Below are 20,352 nucleotides of genomic sequence, written 5' to 3'. Positions count from 1 at the left end.
GTTGCGTCAATCAAAAGGTTATTAAGTAAGTTTCACTGCCAATTCGTTTAATTATGTGGTTTTTCCTTTTGTTCTTCGTAGCATGTTTTGAATTAGATGTTTCAAGTGTATTGTGTAATTCTCTGATAATCAATTGTTTGGTTTCCTTATTAGGCGGGGATATCGGGAGTAGCAAACCTCAAAACGTCAATTCGAGTAATCGTTGTTGATCTTTCAATAAGTGTTGGTTTCGTTGAAGGTTTCGTGTCGAAACTTTCGACTTAAGTATTTTGTGTATAATTGTGTATTATTGTCAATATAATTGGTTGATTGAGTTATTGGATGGTCGTTTTAGGCTACGAAAGTCTTCTAAATTGTTGACTTCGAAATTACTTCAGGTGCGTACTGAAAACCCAAGTTTTTGTGAATTTCAGACGCCAGAAAACATGGTTGTCAACACTACATGGCTTTGTGCCAGGCTGTGTGGTAGGCCGTGTAACTCACTATCTGCCAAAAATGAGCCACACAGGTAAGGGACATGAGCGTGTGTCCAAGCCGTGTATGATCATGTTACTGCAGGGGTCACACGGGCCAAGTACACGGGCGTGTGTCCAGGCCATGTAACTCACTGATTACAAGATAAGGATCACACGGGGTAGAAACATGGGCGTGTGTCCAAGACGTATGACTCATTGTTTGCAATTTAGGACCATTAGCATGTGTTAGGCCGTGTGAGACACGGGTAGGCACACGGGTGTGTGCTAGGCCATGTGGGGTCATACAGGCTAGTCACCTTGGCCATGTGGAACCACACGAGCGTGTGGGTCAGATCTAGAATTTATCTTCGAGGTCATAAACGTCGTCTAATCAAACGTAGGCCTTCCGTAGTGTACTTATGATCTGAACTAGACTGTATGAGTTGTTATCTGATGATCTGAGACTGAGTTGTTGATTACATAAATATATACTAACTGTGGTGACTGTTGATGATATTGATCTATACTACCTAACTATGAATTGAATCTGAATGACTATGTGTACATTCCTGACATCTGTAATATGCACTTGCATTGGATGAGAATTATGTAAAGGAGGAACTGATATGTTCTGATTTAGTGGCTAAACCATAATTTATATGTAAATATGGCGTTTTATTGCTATTTGATCTGGCAGCTGATTTACAATCACATAGAACGTGTCAAACCGACACTATATGGTATGTAGGGCTAGATGGGTATTAAACTCCCTTAACAGTGTGTTGGATGGTCAGAGATGGTGTGTAGCTGATGGGGATAGGAATAACTGTATCTTTTCTTGATCTGTTCTGTATCTGAACTAGAATTGTCTACCATTTAACTGATGTGTTAATATTGTATTGGACAAGAAATTGGCCAAAATCAAGCCATTTCCTTTACCCACTTCAAGCATGTACCTAAACACAATTTGTACGTATGACCAAGGCATAAAAACATATCAAAACATACATAAATTGACCAATTCAAATGACCAAATCTCATTCAACCAATATGACATATAGGCACCTCAATCACAATCAAACTAACCTACCTAAACTTGTGCATAATTGGCCATATTTCATACAAACACATCTAGCTCATATCCATCTCAAATATACCATACTTGAGCACATTATAACTACTTCATCACATACCAAATTGAATATTGAAAACACGCATCAACTTAACCATACTATCAAACATCAATAAGATGCCATAAGTACCAAAAATGTATCAACCATAATAGCGCATATACATGCCAAACTTATCAACTAACATAAACCACAAGTCCACCTATAGATGCCATTATAACCTTGATCAAAACATCAAAATCTACCAATATAATCTCTAGATAGTATGATAAGTCTCCAACAAGCTTCCAAACTGATTGAGCTTCCGATAAACTATAAAACATAAGAAAGAAAACTACGTAAGCGTATAATGCTTAATAAGTTCATAAAACCTAAACATAACTTACCATTTCATTGTATAACATTAAAATTAAGCATGATATAATCCAACAATAAGTTTGGCACCTATCTAAGCATAAACAACAACACAAGTTAGTGTTATAACACATAACTCAATTGAACTATCACATGGTAAGATAGATTTTCATGATCATAGTGTCATTGAATTCATGCTTTCCATAAACATAGATATACATACATTAATCATTATAATTTCATACCTTTCCATAAATTCATAACATAGTCGATCGAAACACTTACTGTTCCTTCCCTTTACATGCCCATTGAACCACTTAGAATAGTATCAGATACGCGACATAGCTCACACAAAGTGTGCTAAACATATGGTCAAAACCATTCCTTTTCCTTTTCCTTTACATCGTTGCTCACTCAAGCTATAAAATGGATCTACTCACACAAGCTGACGGTAAAAATGTAAGCTACACGATGTCGCTCACACAAGCTGATGAACATCCACAACAAATACAAGACCTCAGCCATCGGTAGGACATTCAAGACCAGCACCCGAAACATGGTAACCTAATGACATGTCATTTGTATCCTATATATTCTTAAGGTTCAAATGGGGCTCAATAATTGTCGAAATGTTGTTAGATTCTCATCATTTCATTACATGATATATAGCACAATTCATAAATTCCAAAATAACATTACAACGTTATTTAAACATACGAGCTTACCTCGATAATAAAGATATCAAAACAAGGTTAACTAATCTAAGGCTTTCGCTTTTCCTCGATCTAGATTCGTACGAGGTTTATCTTGATCTAAATAAGTAAATTCAATCCATTTAATATTCATACTATTCAATTTAGTCCAAAATTCATACTTTTGAAACTTTACCTTTAGCCCCTAATATTTTAACTTCTTTACAATTTAGTCCTTATGCTCGTAAATTGACATTTATGCAAATTAAAATTTTACAATTTATCATAGTATTTAACTACTTTTACAAATAAATCCCTAAATGATAATTTCATAAAAAATCCATTTACAAAACTTGTTTATTTAACAACAATTACTCATTTTCTTTCATTAAATTTTAAGAATCATGCAATAATATTCATGTAAAAACCCTAAACCTTTAACAATTTTGAAAATTAGTCCCTGGGCTAGCTAGGTTAAGCTACAACGACTTTAAAAACATAGAAATCCTTAAAAACGGGGTTGTAAAACATACCATGCAAGCACCACAACCTAGCTGAACCCTAGCAAGCTTCCATGGAGTTTTCTTCTTTTAAAATTTCGGTGGAGGAAGATGACACAAAATATGATATCTTTTGTTTTCTTCATTTTACTTCACATATTTATTAATTTACATATTTATCCTTGTTAATTAACCTTAAATTCACTTAATTTTTTGTCCATGAATGTCCACTAATAATAATAGTGGTCTAATTACCATATAAATCCATTTACAATTTAATTTCATAGTTAATAGCTACCTTTAACCAATAAAACTCTACTTTTGCACCTTTTACGATTTAGTCCTTTTTACTAAATTAAGCATACAAACATCAAAATTTCTTAACCAAATATTTATATGACTCTACCAATATACCATAGACATTAAAATAATAATAAAATAAAAATTTTCTCATGGATTTGTGGTCCCGAAATCACTATTTTGATTTCACTAAAAACGAGCTGTTACATTTCTCAACAATGACAACTTGCTAAAAACTTAACGATTGGACAAATTGATACATGAGCTAGCTAAATCAAACTTCCGTGATCATAAATCTATAAAAATAACATGAAATTAACTTAATTACCTTATGAATTTTAGTTGGCTAAATGCTAAAGTTTGAACCAAGTTTTTCCTTTCTTTTCTTCTTTTAATTTTGGATGGTGAAGCAAGTGGAGAATATGACAATCTTCCACCCAATTTAGCTTATATACTTAGATTAATATTAAATTTGTTTAATTAACTTTTCCTAATTAATTATAACATTATTATACATATTTTAATCTTAAACAACAATCATCATCCACTAATTCATGATGGATAATGGTTTAACAACCATTTTAGTCATTTGGATAATTACTAATTAGGTCCTTAATCCTTTTCTAAATTAAAACTATATAACGATTGAACTTTTAGAATTTAATCCCTGAACTTTAATTAACCAATTTCTTAATCGAACTTTATTATATTTTCATATTAACTCTATAAATATTTCTATTTTATATTTACGGACTCAGTTTATGAAAATGGGGTTTCGAAACCATATTTTTCAACACCACTGAAATTTGGATCATTACAGTTCTAACATGCGCAAAAGTCTTACTTCTAATTTCCATCAAAATCAAACACAATTTCTTCAAATACCCATTAGTGAAAACTTGATAAACATTTAAAAATTGAAAAATCCAAGGCATGAGTAAGCTTAATCAAGCTTGGATGATCATGAAAATATAAAAATTAAAAAAAAAAGTTTGCCTTAGAGATTTTGGGACTAAATTATAAAAGAAAGAAAAAGGATTTTTCTTCTTTTCTTTAGTTATGGATGGCACAAAAGAGAAAAAAAAGATGATGTTATGTTTTTCTTCCCACTCACTTTCATATATATATATATATACTATGATTAGTGATTTAATTAAAGCTTAATTAAAAGTTTTAACCTTTAAAACATGTTTAAATAATATTTCTTAATAAAACTAGGTTGATGTTACCATTATAATAACAAAGGTTTAATAACCATTTAGGCCCTTAGCATAATTTCTAATTGGGTCCCTATGCATTTTTTAAAATAAAATTTTATAACGATTAAACTTTTACAATTTAGTTCTTGTGCTATAATTAATGATTTTATGGATTTAATTACTTAACCATTTTTAATATATTTTCATACTAACTTTATAAATTCCTCTATTCATATTTTCACTAACTTGATTTACAGAATTGAATTCCAAAATCATATTTTTTGACACCATCTAAAATTGGGTTGCTATAAAAAGAAGACTCACTTTAAGAGCAAGAATGACTTATGAGGTGGCCATCCTATTTGTGTAATAGAAATAAATGAAATCGTCAAATATCAAGAGACTTGAGTATTAAAGTAGTGCTAAAAAGAAATATGGAATGAAATGTAATATGAAAATCATTACACAATTAGAACTAAATCAAAATAGTCCCTTCATTAAGTGGATCAAATTAATTCTTATATTATTAAAAAAATTAAATAAATTCAAGTTGTAATAAAGTTAATATTTACAGTATAAAAATATTTTTTTAATTACAATTTAATTCAAAATCAAATATTTTATTTACAAAGCCATTAAAAATAAAAATATTAATTCAGATAAAAAGTAAATATTAATTTTATTCTAACTTAATATTATTTATTTTTTAATAATAAAAGGATTAAATTGATTTATTTCATAATGAATGGACTAATTTGATACATTTACTTTTTTTTTCCGAAGCAAAAACTACTGTTAAATCCACTATATAAAGTCAACATAATTTATTCAAATGAAAACGGAGGAAAGAGCAGCCAGCAAGTGACGTCACATCTCAACTTCCAAGTTCCAATTCTCTTTTTCCATACATCCTCAGTTTCTCCTTTTATTATTATTATTTTTTGTTTTTAATTTTCAGATTTCCTTTTTGTCTTATCAAAATCTGATCGGGGGCTTCGATCTCTCTCAAGATCTGCTGCCACTCTCGCCTTTCTTTTCCCGTAATTATACTCATGTAACTTTTCTCTTTTTGTGTTTCAAATTCTAAAACTGCCGCTAGATATAACCTTTCTAGGCTTTCTTTTATTCTATTTGAAAAAAGAAAATTGATTTTATGCGGTTGATCTATTATTATTTTAGTTGGGAAGGTGCAGGCGCAGGCGGGGATGATAGAATGCAGTGTTTGTCATTCAAAAATAGCATCGCCCACTAGTAAAACCATTTCGAGGGCTTATGACAGGCACCGCAGCCATCTCTCCTCCAAAACTCGTTTCCTCAATGTTCTTTTGGTCGGTGGGGACTGTGTTTTGGTCGGTTTTCAGGTCAGTTCATTTCTTGTAATCATCAAATCTAGCCGGCAATGTTGATCTGTGATTTCCTTGCATTCTAACTCTCTCTCTCTCTCTCTCTATATATATATATGTGTGTGTGTGTGTGTGTGTATTATTGCAGCCTATATTGGTTTATATGTCAAAGGTGGATGGCGGTTTCAAGTTTAGTCCCATTAGCGTTAACTTTCTCACTGAGGTGGCCAAAGTTATTTTCGCCATTACTATGCTCTTGTTCCAGGTACTTCTAGCATTTTATTAACCTTCATCTTTCGAATAGGAGGTGTTTTTTCACCCATATAGGTAAAGTGGGGTTTAAGAACTCCACAAACAGGTTCATATGCTTGTCAAGTGTTCATTTAGCTATAAATAAATAAGTCAACATTGAAGGATTGAGTCAGCATATATAGTTTGTTAGACATATCATTCAGCATTCAGATAAACCCTCTTGTGAAATTTTGAACTCTTTTACTAAGTATTGCTGCCATTTATTCTTTGTTTTTTCTGCTTTAATTATCATAAAGTTTATGAGGCTTAGACCATTATCTCCTATTGAATCCCTATTCTTCACTAAATCAAGTTTGGTGTCCATTGCATGACTCTTTTGTCCTTTTGGAGTTGTATTCTCAATTGAGTGGTGGTTTTACCTGCTGAGTTTAAGGTTGATTTAGATTTGTTTTCTATACTAGGTTAGATAAGTCAAAGAAAACTGGAGGGGTCTGAAAGAGGGACGGGGTTACAAAATTCGTCAACTATTTCTGTAAGCTCACAAATTCTCCTAGTATAAGACAATAGAAATTATATTTAGTGGGGGCACTCCTGACATGCAGGAACAAATAGATTATGTTTGTTTCTAACCATTATCAGATAATCTAGAGTTGTCAAGGACAGAGAGATCTGCTGCATTAGTTCTGGAAATTAGAGGGATTGCTAAGGTAAAAATTGTTTGTGCTGATTGACCTACAGTGTTAGAAAAAGTTACCAAGCAGAGCCTGTATAAGATCAGTGTGCTTGCTGTTAGCATTCAGTAGGAATAGGAACAGTTGCATTTCAAAGATTAGTGGAAGTCCAAGTCCATCAATTATATCTTATGAAATGTTCAGATTCTTTTTATTAAATTGTTTGTTAGATGTAACTGTTGTTCTTATTTAACTCTTTCTCTCTTTAAAGGCTCGACATAAGAAAGTTTGTGAGAAATCTCTTCTTTCAATTTCTTCATTAGTGCAGGTAAGAAATTTACTTCCACAACTCTATGATTCTGATTGCAATTGTATCATTAGTTTTTGTATCACTAATTTCACTATTGATTCTGAGTAATATTAATAATCTTGATGGTTTTATGTTGTATCTCATTAAGCTTCTGATAAAGAAGGAAACTACTCCAAGCTTGAGTTAAATATGTGTTGCAACAAGTGATTAGAACTTGTAGGCAATGCTGAAGACCAACGGTTGGGCTTATTAGTAGTTTAATGTTAATCTTTTAGGTTTCTTCTGATGAAATGGGATCACTTTGTATTGAGTGTTAAATTGTGTGACTGATTAAGGAACTGACTTAACCATACATGCTTTCTGGTAATACCAACATGGTTATTCATTGTAATCCTAGTTGATGCTTTTTAGATATTTGGGTAAAAAATGTAGAGAAGTTAGAAGAATTCCAGTTGCCATGCTGAAAGTAAAGATGCAGCAGGTTGGTGAAATGTTTTTAATTTCACATAGATTTGGCTTCTTTATACGTTTTCTTGATCTTTTGCAGTAAATTTGGTGGGACACAGCACTATGCAGTGTTCAACTTTGATGAGACTAATGTTAGATGAGCCATCAATTTTGTTTTATCTTTCCGTAGTGAAGTTATGTTCCTAGCCTTCTTTTATTTTTGAGTGGCTGTATTTTTTATGCTTCACTTGTGCGTCTACTGGTGTGTGTGTCTGTGTTATAGCTGAACCATAAAAAAGTTGTTCCTTTAATTTTCTTAATAGTTTATATAATTTGAACTCTATTCATATTATGGGTTTTCTGACAAAAATGCTTTCAATTATGCATCTTTTTGGTTGACAAAAATGTGTTTAGGTTGCATTCTGTAAACTAAATATCTGTACTACTATTAACGTGATATCACTTTGGTCTAGCAAAACCATCATTATGTGACATGAAGTCCTTTTGAAACTTTTAGTTCATTATTCTCCTTATCTAGACTGAATTGTTTTTCTCAGAATCCACTTCTCTGAAATGATACGAACCATGGGAATTCATCGACAACATCTTTTTGACCTCAAGGTGTCGTTCTCTTTGTTCTTAAAATTTGACAGGCTGCTCGAAATAATGTGCTTCTTGCAGTTCCAGCTCTGCTTTATGCTATTAATAATTACCTAAAGTTTATCATGCAGGTGGTGTTTTCTTACTTATCTTTTCTGCTTCTTCTATGTCACCATAATAACAAAATTCTATAGAATTTTGAGAAATAGAATTTAACTATGCACTGTGTTTCTGTTAAACTATTTATCCACAACTAAAATAACTTATTAATATTCTTTGGCTTGTTTTCCTTAAAGTAGTAGTTTTCTAATAATTATGCTGTTATTCCTTTGTAGCTTTATTTCAATCCTGCAACTGTGAAGATGCTTAGCAACCTGAAGGTACAATAATACATATTGTTTAAGGATTACTTAAATAGCATAGTTTCTAACCAATCTCCTTTTCACTCTAACAAAATGTATTTTGGGTTAGTTTATGATCATTTCCTTTTGCTCGCTCATCACATGGTAATTACCACCACAATCAATGAGTGATGGATCCTAAATACTATTTTTTTTATGACTCATTTTATCTAGAAGTGAAAACTAACTTTATACTGCTGTCCTCCATGGAAAAAAATAAGTACTATGCACATGATCTTACTGTTTCTTTTGGTTTTCTGTGAGAATTCTTAGTGAATCTATTTCAGTGCCGTCCAACATATGCAGGTTTTGGTAATAGCTATCTTGTTAAAGATGATCATGAAACGGCGGTTTTCTATCATTCAGGTTTGTTTGAGCAGAATGATTTTTTTCATTGCACTGCATCTCAGCCAATTATCCAAAAACTGAAAGCAAATATGTGGGTCTTTGGAATAATTAATTGGTTATAGTTTATCCATGTTGCACATGTGGTGCTGATACATGTTTATAACAGTGGGAGGCTCTTGCTTTGTTGCTTATTGGAATTAGCATAAACCAGTTGCGGTCTTTACCAGAGGGTACTACTTCATTTGGTCTTCCGGTTGCAACTGGCGCATACTTGTATACACTAATTTTCGTAAGTTCTTAAAACAATTGCTTCACTTAATCGATATGGTGACAGTTTGAACTGGCTCTATTACGAAGGATTTTATCTTGCAATGATGTTATTCATACAGTAGGACTTTTGAGATGCATATTTTTTTGCACTTCGTTCATAAATATAGAAAATTAGAAATTGCTTATTTACAGATTATAGTTTAGCTTAACACAGCTTAAGCAGTTATTTTGCAATGAACTAGTGGGGCGTGTGAAAGTTGCAACAGGTAATATACTAATAGTGTGTTTGGGGGAGGACTTTTTGGTTACCTATCAAAGTTAAAATAGTAACGAAATTAAGGATGAGTAAGGTAAATTTTATGATTTGTTAAGTTAAAACTATATTAAATGGTTGATTTAGACCTTTGGTCTTTTGAAGCAATTAATGTTAGATGTGAATTAGAAAAGATAAAAAACTAACTTTAGTTATAATATAAACAGGGCTTTCACACTATTTGTTAACCATTGCACTTTCTAAGCTGTTACAAATTTGTAAATTAATCAAAACTCTCCATTATTACAACTACTTGACTATCTCTTAGAAATTATACAATAATTATTCCAGCTATTTAGGTTTGAGCTTGAGTAAATTGACTAATAAATTCTCATAATTGACTATGCAGTCTTTCAAAATCATCTATCTAAATATATATCTAGTTAAGATCTTGATGCTAGAGTTGATCAAATCAATTTACTAGCATAGTTGAATACTATGTTGGTTTCATAAAGATCCCTACTCCCTAGTAATTTTAGTATGTCAATAGAAAAAAAAAGAATAGAAATAGAATCAATTGATAGTTCATAGTTGACAAACTTACTTTTTTGGGTTGGGATTTTAGAGTCAATTGATAGTTTAGGATAATAGGATTTCAGGACCAAAAAATGATGTTTTACAGACATAAGTTCAAAAATGGCTGGTAATAAATAAATATGGGAAGTGCTACAGCATGGTAAAAACAACTAGTGAAGAAAACCTACATATGGCCCAAAAGACTATGAAAGCACAAACTGCAAAGAATAATGAAGGGTGAACTACTGTGCTAATTGTGCCCCTCTCACAAAGACACTGCTATAGCATAGTGTGAACAATCTTTAGTTATATGTATAACATTAATGCATCTATTATGCTAGAGATTGTGACTCAATGAAACTTAACTCTATGACATTAATGCAGGTTACTGTTCCATCCCTAGCATCTGTCTTTAATGAATATGCTTTAAAGAGTCAGTTTGAGACAAGCATTTACCATCAGGTGCGTTTATAATGATATTATTGTGTTCTGGACTTTAGCATTGATTCTTAATGAGGGAAAGAAAAATAAAAACTCTCTAAGTGGTCAACAAGGATTTTTTGACCATTAGTTTGAATACTCCATTAATTTGTGGTTGCTTTATGTGTTCCACAGAACTTGTTTCTTTATGGATATGGTGCCATTTTCAATTTCCTAGCCATTCTTGGAACTGCAATTTTTAAAGGTAGGAAGTCTAAGCTTGGAATTCACTGTTGCTGCCTGGTGGCCTGAAGCTGCTGATAAGCTCTGAATATTTGGAGGAAATTATGATGATTATCAACTGAGCTTTCATTGATCACATTTTGCTACTTTTTCCGCACAAATTTCTTCAGACATGCATGCATACATACATACATACATACATACATACATACATACATACATATAAGGGATCCACTTCAATCCACGATGTTAGAACAGGATCCAATTGACCAATTCAATTGGGAACCGTTAGGTCCGGCAGTTCAACATCACAAGCAACTGGAAAAATAATGAACCAGCCAAAACCGGAGAAAAACCAGAAATCAGTACTGAAAAAATCATCATTGAACCTGAAAATCCCTATAAAATCGGAATTAGAACCCTCTGTGTCTGCGAACCTCTAACTCCACTATGTCTCTTCCAAAACACTGATAAGTTTCTTGAACTTTCTTGTTTAAAACGGGAAGTTTGTATGTTAAATACAATAATTTGGAGCTAGTTTGTATCTTCTGTTGAACTCTGGAAGTTTGGTGAGTTAACGAAGACATTTTTTTGGTTAATAAAGTTTGAAGATGCATATTTTCTTTCTTTTTTGGCATTAAGAAAGAGAGAAGTAAAATTGCATTAGAAGAAGATAGCTCCATTTTTCAATTATTATTATTATTTTTCTATTGTGGAGATGAAACATGTGGGACCACTCCTCTTAGACCAGCACTATAACATTGAAACAAAGTAACTTGGGAAGACCATAAGCACATTAACCAATATAAAAAGTAATAAAGTATTCAATAAAAGTAATCCTGAAATTGGCAGTCTTGTCAAAATTTATTAATTTTATTCTTCTAATTGAATTGGCTAGTTGAACTAGAAACTGAAATTTTAACTGGTTTAACCTTTAGTCTGGTGTTTTAGTCATCGGCTTAAATTAGTGTAAAATTAAATTACTTTTACATACTTCCATAACTTCTTATATGAGTGAGTATATTTGTTTAATCCAACCATTGTAGTCCATGTGTGTATCGAGTCTAGAGTAAGTTAAAAATGTTTAGCTATTTGTTAAATACAAAAAATTTCAACCATCAAATATTTTTAGAGAAATTCAGCAGTTTTGAGCGATGTAATAGTGATATCAGATTGATTCAAAAGTTTATGTTAATGAAAAGTAGAATAATATTGCTAAATCCAACAGTCAGCTTGTTAAAATATTAGATTGATTCAAAAATTTAGTTTTGCACGTGTAATTGTATTCCTCCTCTCTCTATATATCTGTACTGATATTTTAACCTGTAGTGCTAGTATATATTGCTTTAAGCAAACTCAATCTTTTTCTGATTAGTTGCTGTAATTCCATGATCTTCGTGCTTTTATTTTAGGTCCCAATAGCTTGGATATCCTGCAGGGACATTCAAAGGCTACCGTGCTCTTAATATGCAACAATGCAGCCCAAGGGATCTTATCATCTTTCTTCTTCAAATATGCAGGTAAATTTCAATAGTAAAGAGTGTGTAGATAATGGAAAAAATCTAAGCAGATGAAGGGGTTACTGGAAAATACTAATAGCTAATAAGACCTTGGAAAAATAGAGTTAATGCATGCATATCTGCATGACCTGAATTGGTTTTAAAAGGGTGAAAAGGAGGTACCAACATTAAGAGCACGTTTGGTTCACTGAGATGAAATAGAGTAGGAATTGAATTAGCCTATTTGGTGGGAATGAAATAAAGAGGTAATAGTATTGGCATGAAATAGAGTAGTAATAGTTTACATTGTTTGGTTGGGTAAAATGATTTATGGTACAACTTTACATTTATATAACAATAGTATTTTAATTATATTATTAATATCTTAGATCTAAATAAATTATTTAATAATATATAAAACTATTATCAACTTTTTAAAATATGATTAATTAAAATATTTAATATGATTAATTAAAATATTTTTACAATTATATTAAAATTTCATTATCAAAATAATAATTATAAGCATTTAAAAATTAGTTATTTTAATAAAATATACTAAACGTTAATATTTGATTTAAGTAAATTTTTATATGTTATTTACTTTATATCAAATTTAATATAAATCATATTTTACATTAATTTAAAATATTATTTAAAAATATTTTTAGATATTACATTAAAAAAATAATTTTGGATATAATTTATTATTTTAGGGAATTTTAGAAATATATAAGTTAGCTTTTTTAGCCTTTCTTTTTCCGGATTCTTTCCCATTCTTCCCCTTACTGTAAACTTTCATCTTCTATATACTAAGCCCAGAAAAACCCATCTAAATGTTCGTCTCTTTACTAAACCCAGAAAAACAAATTAGTCTCTTTCCAGTTTTTGACGACTCAACCACCTCCAGCCACCATGACCACCGTTGCTGACCGCTGTAACCTTACCCAAAAAATTCCCCAACTTCATGTCATCCATCATTTCAATATCAACATTTCAGTTTTTTTCAGTTAATTTTCTCTAAAAATCACCAGAAAACTGTAAATCTACAAAAGAAATTGGCAAAATCCATGTCGGCCGCCACTCCAAGTGCTCCAGATTCTTGATATGTTCTTCCTCTTCTTTTTTCTTTTGCAATATTTGGAGCAACCAAAACTCCCTTCGCATGGGAGTGGAAAAGATCATTTTGATTTATTATATTTTTAAATTATTGATTATTTTTGATTTGGTATTTTGTTAAGATTTTAATTTTGTGAATGTTGGTATTGTGGGTGTTTTGGGAATAAATTTTTTGAGGCTATTCCTTGAGCTATATTCATGGTTTGGCTGTAATTGGCTATTCAGCTGAATAATATTGAGGTGAATCAAACACATGACTTGATATAGCTCTCTGAATTAGCCCTGAGTTAGTTAGCTATTCATGCCAACGAAACATATTGTAAGTTTAACGCTTGGTTATCCTTCATGCCTTTATGACAATGTGCAACAGACTAAATCGTACACTAATATTAACTGCTTATGGTTTCCAGCTTGTTTGTAGAGAAAGTAATTCCTGCTGACATCATAGCCTAAATAGCTGCCATCATTGATTGAAGCTCTTTGGAAAATTTTACAACCATCAACTGTGTCTGTCATAGAGGCCATGCAAATGTATAAAGCAATAATGGCAACTGATGCTATCTCCTAATTGAAGCTTTTACCCAAAAAAACATTTCTTAGGGAAGTTAGTGATTCAAGGTCATAGTCTGGTCATCTAGATACTGTGGTTAGAGGGATAGGAGAGGGTTCTTTGTGCAACCTGTTATAAAAATATTAATAAAAAAAATAAAAAGAAAGATAGTTTCAGCTATTCTGCAAGTTAAGCTAACAAAACACCCGGAAATTACATGTATTTAATTTACCTTTTTCAAAAAACCATTTTTGGGAAAATGTTAAACTGTTCTGTAGCTAAATATCTAGTTTAACTGGAAACTTTTCAGCTATTCTGCTAATTAGGCATAATGCTGCCTTTCACATCATGGTTTGATTAAGTTTTAGCTGATCCTGATCCTGATTGTAAAGAATCATCGATATATGGAAAGGAACTTTATGTGATACTTGGTTAATCATTTTTGTATGTTCATGGGAAAGGAATAAGTTCTCTTCAGTCAAGTATGACATTTGGACCAGTTTTTATGACTACACTTGGAGTTCCCGTAGTCTTGGTTCATGTGAGAATGATCTAACTGTATAATTAAGACCCAAAACATTTCATACTATATAGTGCTGTTGATTATCCTGCTAAAAATTTGTGAAACCAGTTTCCATATTTCAGTACGTTCACTAGATTTCTTTCTTTGGCCAACTGGTTGCTTCTTTCTTAGTAGAACCTTGCATTATTAGTGACACCATATTTTGTTTATTTCTTTATTTACTTACTGCTTATAGGATTTTCATATTGTTTGTATTTTGTCTTCTCAAATTTGGTTCCTTGTTCTTGCAGATACAATCTTGAAAAAGTACTCCTCAACTATTGCCACAATTTTTACTGGCATAGCATCTGCTGTGTTGTTTGGTCACACACTGACTATCAACTTTGTTTTAGGACTATCAGTTGTGATTATCTCCATGCATCAGGTAATTTAAGCTTATATAGGTGCTTGTATATGCTTATGCTGGCCAGTGAAGCACACACTGAATCCTTCACCTATTTGTTTTTCTATATTCCTATTCCGTTGTGCTATCCTTGTCTGCTACTTTGAGGGAGAGACTGCTTATAATTGTGCCATATACTTCATTTCAGTTTTTCTCAGCACTTTCTGAGGTTAAAGATGAAAAACAAAGTGGTAGTTTGGAGATGATGGACAGCCAAGACAGCAAGAGGTATGCCTTTTGCATGCATGCTATTTTCGTGGACCTTGAGTAAACTGTTCTATGCTCAGATATTGATTATGGCATTAACTGGATCTATGATTTCAAAAGTTTTTTTTCTTTTATTATTCAAAATTGAGAAATGACTGGTCTATTTCTATTCCTGATCATGAGCTAGTTGAAAAGGAGGGTTAAAGTGAACAGATAGTGATTAGTCTAAGAGACATTGGAATAATGAGAGTTCTTAAGATTTAAGACTTATCTAAGATGTTTTTATGCCTTTATGATGCAAGCATATGACATTCACTTGTGTCTTGTGTCTAAAATGATGTGGTTTAGGGGAGAAAACAACAACAATAGGAAGAACTAGGGCTGATCAAACAAGTTAGAAAAACTCAGAGTTTAAAAAACCCTCTAGTTTCTTTATATTAATTCAAAGAAAAAAAATACGAACAATAATGATGGCTTTAAAGCCTACAACTTATTTATATAGGCTTTCTTTCTTAGAAGTAAAGTTAATCCTCCTCATTGCTTTGTTCATGCTCAAGTGGCTAAACTAAGCTTTATTTGATAAAATATTTTGATATAACAAATTAAAAGTGTTTTTGAATATAAGCTAAAATTGACAATAATTTTTAAATTTGAAGTCTAAGAGATAAAACTTTGAAACAATTTTAAAATCAAGTGCAAATGATTTTAACAAGTCAAAATGATTTCAATCAAGTTAAAATCATTTTAAAATGATTTTCAAACAAGTTAAATTTGCTCCAGGGCAACAGGTATCAATACCTTATGCACAGGTATCGATAATTTTGGAAATATCGATACCTTTAAAAAAATCGAGATAAAAATAGGCATTCTGTTTTCAGAAACCCTAAAAATTATTGGTATCATGTTTCTGGTATCGATACTTTATGGAATAATCGATACCATTCTTAAAAATGATACAAAATAGCATTCTGTTTTACGTAAACCTTACGAAGTATCGATTATTTCATTCCAACGGTCATTGAATTAGCATTTATGACAAAAAATATCGGTACCCTTTTTGGAGGTATCGATACTCGCAGTTACAGGTAAAATAAATGCTCTGGTTTTACATTCCCAACGGCCATATTAACTTCACCAACAACCTCAACGGTTGGAAATCTGTTAGGGGGTATAAATACCATCTTTCAAAGTACTACAATATCCAAGAAAGTACTTTCAAGCAAAAAATCATCAATCAAACAACCTTAGAGCTTAAATTTTCATATTCTTCTTACATACACTTGTGAGCTTTATCTCTATTCTTTTGCTCACGTGTATCTCATTGTATTTGTGCTTCAATTTGCAAACAATTTTATCTTGTAAGGATTGTTTCTTTGTTTGCTCATTTGTATCTCTTTGAGAGGGTTTGAAACTTAAGATTTGGGGTAGAAATCTTAAGGAGTTGTAAGGTTTAAACCTTGTCCTCAAAGGTTGAACAAATTAGTGAATTTGGGAAAATCGTTAGTGGTGGAAAGCTAAGGTAATGGAGTAGGCAATTGGGGCCGGACCACTCTAAATTCTTTGTGTTCATTGTTTCATTCTTGTCTTTGCTTTCACCAAATTTTTTAATGGCCAATTCATCCCCCCTCTTGGCATTTTCGGTTTGCTTCATCGAGCTAACACATTGAGGAGTGCAGGCCTTAGTGTCTTTTCTCCAAGTAAGCTTGCTTTGAAGTTGCATCTTGTTGCAGAGTATGTTCACTAGATTCAAACTAAAAGAAGAGAAGCACAATGAAAATCAATTTTATCGGCAAGTCTACCTTTCTGTATGTCAAACTGGTTGTGGGCACCTTTTGGAATCTCCACCAAGGTTCTCTCTTGTTCTTGTTGCAACCAAGCAGTAAGTGCATGCGACCATTCTTTAATTGCACTTCATGGTACAGTTGGTTTGTTTTTTGATCCTGATTTCCTCAAACTCTTTTATGCATCCACCCATGGCTTAAAAGCAAATCCTAATATAATCCTTAGGAGCTATTTAGGCTTTGATACCAAAATTGATGTGGTTTAGGAGAGAAAACAGCAGTAATAGAAAGAATTAAGACGGACCAAACAAGAAAGAAGTTGGAACTCTAGAAAACTTATGGTTTAAAAAACCCTATAGTTTCTTTATATTGATTCAAAGAAAAATAGTAAGAATAATAATGATAGCTGTAAAGCCTACAACTTATATCTTGCAAAGTTTTATTTCTAGCCCTAGCTTTAAACCCTAAGATAACTAATAGCTTTAGCTGTCTATAATATATCTAATACTTAATAAACACGACTGAAATAATAAAATATTAGAAAAGAAATAAAAGCTCCTCTGCCTTAAAAACACGGTTTCCATTGAGCCAACAGAAGGTGCCAAATCATTGTGCTTATCATCAAAATTGGGTCTAACTTCCTTTTCCCCCTTAAATCATCATTATGCTTTTATTTATTTATTTATCTTTCCTTTTTTATTCCATGCATCTTCCTAATAGCTTGACCAAAAGGTGCCAATATTCTGGCTGACAGCATTAGATCCTTCTTTTTGGGCCTTGTTGTCTTTTCCTATTCTTTGATTCAGTGTGATATGAACCATTAAGATACAATGACTAGCCATGTTTTGATGAAGTGACTTCAATGCTTCATCTGTGTCTTATATTGCGGTATAACTGGTATACTCTGAGTCATTGATCATAGCTGACTGAAAACAAAGTTGTCAAGTTTGTTTAATTATAATGCATGCCTAAGGTATCAAGCGTGAACTTTTGTTGCTGAGTTTCATGCCTAAGGTTCAGAATATCAAAGAATTTTTTCAGAGAGTTGGTTGGATTGTCATTAAAGGGACAACTTTTTTGAAGTTCATGAATGATTATGATGTGTAGTTCATTTGTTGAAAGGTCTTGAGTAAGTTCATTTGTTGGCATTTCGTTTAGCTTATTTTATGCGCAATGAGTGCAAAGAAAGGAGAAAAAAATATATTCAGAGAGAACCAAGGTATCAAGCCTAAATTTTTTGTTTCTGAGGTTCATTCCTGCTATATCAGTTGGTTCATCAAGCTTATACTACCACTTAAGTTGAAAGGGCATGTCCTACGGTTCTGTACAATTGTCAGAGAACATATTCAGAGTTTTGGTTGATGGCCATTAAAAGAACAACTGTTTTGAAGTCTGAATGATTATATGTTGATCTATAGACACTGTATAACACTATATACTATCCTATTTTCTTGAAAAATCTCATGCGGTTCATTGGTTGGCATTTCTATTAGTATATTTTATGTGCAATGATTGCAAGGGAAAAAAAAAAAGAGTGCAAGAGAGGCCTCCTGGTTTAAGTTCATTCCTTCTTTTTCTAGTGAATGTAGATCTCTTTTTATGTACTTCTCATTACATCACATCTTGTATTACCCTCACTTCTCCAATATTTTATTTCTTAGATCCATTGCAAACTAAAGATGCTTGTCAATATCTTATCAGGTCTAAGGATAGATCAATCTTAAATATGACTACTGGAGCAAATGAAGATGTGAGAGCTTTTGCCTGCAGTTTTCTATTAAATATGCTGACTTTTTTCTCTTAATACTTTTTATCTGCAATTATGTTATGCAATTTCTTATTTTTTATTTTTAATTTTCTCCAGGCTAGTCATCGTGTTCATGAGGATGAAAAAAGACTTCTTCCAGTTTGAGTTCCACATAATTGGTATGAATAATGAATGTGCAGTATTGGCTTATAAGTAGAATGTTCTCTAACTGTCTAAAACTTACCATTCCTTTTTGTGCTATTGAAAAATAACATGAGGTTTCAAATATTAAAAGAAAAAAATAAACTCTGCTTATCTACATGGATTCTATTGATATTCAAAACTTGTAGTGGATTTTATAATTTCAGAATATAGATGTTGTAATTGGGGGTGTCAGGTTAATCTCACTTATCAGATTCCGTTGTGGAAGACAATTTTTTCTGAAGAATTCGCCATGATATATCTGATCCATGCATAATATCATGAAAAATGGATACAAATTCTTCACTGCTACTTGGTATTGGCAATAAGACCGAAAAAGTATCTAAAAATATTAAATTTATTTGTACCCTGTCGAAGGCATAATAGATTCAGTTTTGAGAGAGTTGAAAAAGCACTATCTTGTTGAGGTTGGGTTATTAGATCGGGTTCGATTTTCCTCTTTTAGAGTGAAATCTGTGTTGTGGATTGCATTAGGGTTTGAGCAGGTTGGGTGAGTTTTATTGGTCAGTCAAGTTTGTTAGGATTTGATCAGTTAAGTGGTTTTGTTTGATATTTCTGCCTTCAAAAGTATATAATTCTTGTAAATGGTTTCGATTTCAGGAACAATTTTCGAGTAATACATTTTTTTAGGTGGACTCAGATGGACAAAAGAAAACACAAATTTTAGCTACTGAACAGAAAAAACGCCATCTAAATGGTTCCTCATAATTCTTAACTTCATTCGTCTCTTAATGCATTAGTCTATGAAACAAGTGGGCCGCTGGCTGCATCACCAGTAAGTTGAAGATCTGCATCTGCTATAGAAGAAAAGTTGAAAATTTTTTTACTGGATTATAGAGATCTTATATTTCTTTTTTATTCATGGAGTGAAGGACTTGGTTATTTTAATAAATCCTTCAAACTCATGGACCATTGCATTTGTGAACATTGAATATGCCTTGAATATTTTGATATCCAATCGAATGCACTCTACATTTACCAAGAAGAGCTGATTTATTTCTTCAAATAACTGTTAGTCTTGTTTAATCGGGTTTGATTTTGCATCAGTAATGATTCGTTTTTTGTGATTTCTTATTTTATAATCTCGGACTTTTAGCCTTTGCATTTCTTCTATATCCATCAAAATTCCATTTTGTCTAAATTGCGTCGTACTTTAACCCAACGCGGTCTAACTGCGAGTTGGCTTGGGAGTATATGTTCTGACCGAAATTTGATTGCAAACAACAGTTCTTCACAGATTGACTGTGGAAATTGAGAGTTCCAAATTGCAATCTTAGCTTTTTCAAAGCTTCAGATGCGTTTAGAGATCATATATATTTTCTGCTGCAAGCAAGCAATTGATTTGAGAGATTGGAGGTGGATATTTCTTCCGTAATTAAATGGCGCTTTGCAAAACGTTGCCCATATATCTATTAGCACCAGATATTTAGTAATAGGTGAAAACATGGTTCGCTCTAATTTACTAAACAGCTCCTCAAAATTGGGTCGGATTTAGACA

At 32.1% G+C, this 20,352-nt stretch overlaps 1 protein-coding gene across 6 annotated transcripts; it reads left to right on the top strand.

Annotated features, from left to right (window-relative positions):
- Positions 1-5,470: 5,470 nt before the first annotated feature.
- Positions 5,471-19,839, top strand: LOC107919910 (CMP-sialic acid transporter 3). 6 transcript variants are annotated; one of them, XR_005922813.1, is made up of 16 exons: positions 5,471-5,684; positions 5,810-5,991; positions 6,122-6,238; positions 7,168-7,224; positions 8,307-8,384; positions 8,589-8,633; positions 8,961-9,020; positions 9,169-9,291; positions 10,486-10,563; positions 10,717-10,786; positions 12,177-12,284; positions 14,746-14,879; positions 15,046-15,125; positions 16,835-16,953; positions 18,587-18,635; positions 18,750-18,812. XR_005922813.1 is itself a non-coding variant. In XM_016849350.2 (16 exons), exons 2-15 carry the CDS (start codon positions 5,836-5,838, stop codon positions 18,795-18,797), a joined length of 1,203 nt encoding a protein of 400 aa, XP_016704839.1. In that variant the 5' UTR covers positions 5,471-5,670; positions 5,810-5,835; the 3' UTR covers positions 18,798-18,811; positions 19,455-19,839. The 6 variants fall into 6 exon arrangements, 2 of the variants coding, with proteins under 2 accessions (XP_016704839.1, XP_016704838.1); XR_005922812.1 differs by having other exon boundaries at positions 16,835-16,983; XR_005922815.1 differs by having other exon boundaries at positions 16,781-16,953.
- The last annotated feature ends 513 nt before the right edge of the window (positions 19,840-20,352 follow it).

Source organism: Gossypium hirsutum, chromosome D13, assembly GCF_007990345.1.
Source record: "Gossypium hirsutum isolate 1008001.06 chromosome D13, Gossypium_hirsutum_v2.1, whole genome shotgun sequence".
Taxonomy (NCBI): domain Eukaryota; kingdom Viridiplantae; phylum Streptophyta; class Magnoliopsida; order Malvales; family Malvaceae; genus Gossypium; species Gossypium hirsutum.
Note: the sequence above shows the minus strand (reverse complement) of the source record. Positions and strands in the feature narration are given on the sequence as shown.

What these genes read in the sequence shown, in the direction of transcription:
- LOC107919910 (XM_016849350.2), top strand. Translation starts at nt 5,836, where the DNA reads ATGATAGAATGCAGTGTTTGTCATTCAAAAATAGCATCGCCCACTAGT. An exon ending in TGGAACTGCAATTTTTAAAG is followed by an intron (nt 10,787 to 12,176) that starts GTAGGAAGTCTA and finishes CTTTTATTTTAG; the next exon opens with GTCCCAATAGCTTGGATATC. An exon ending in GACAGCCAAGACAGCAAGAG is followed by an intron (nt 15,126 to 18,586) that starts GTATGCCTTTTG and finishes ATATCTTATCAG; the next exon opens with GTCTAAGGATAGATCAATCT.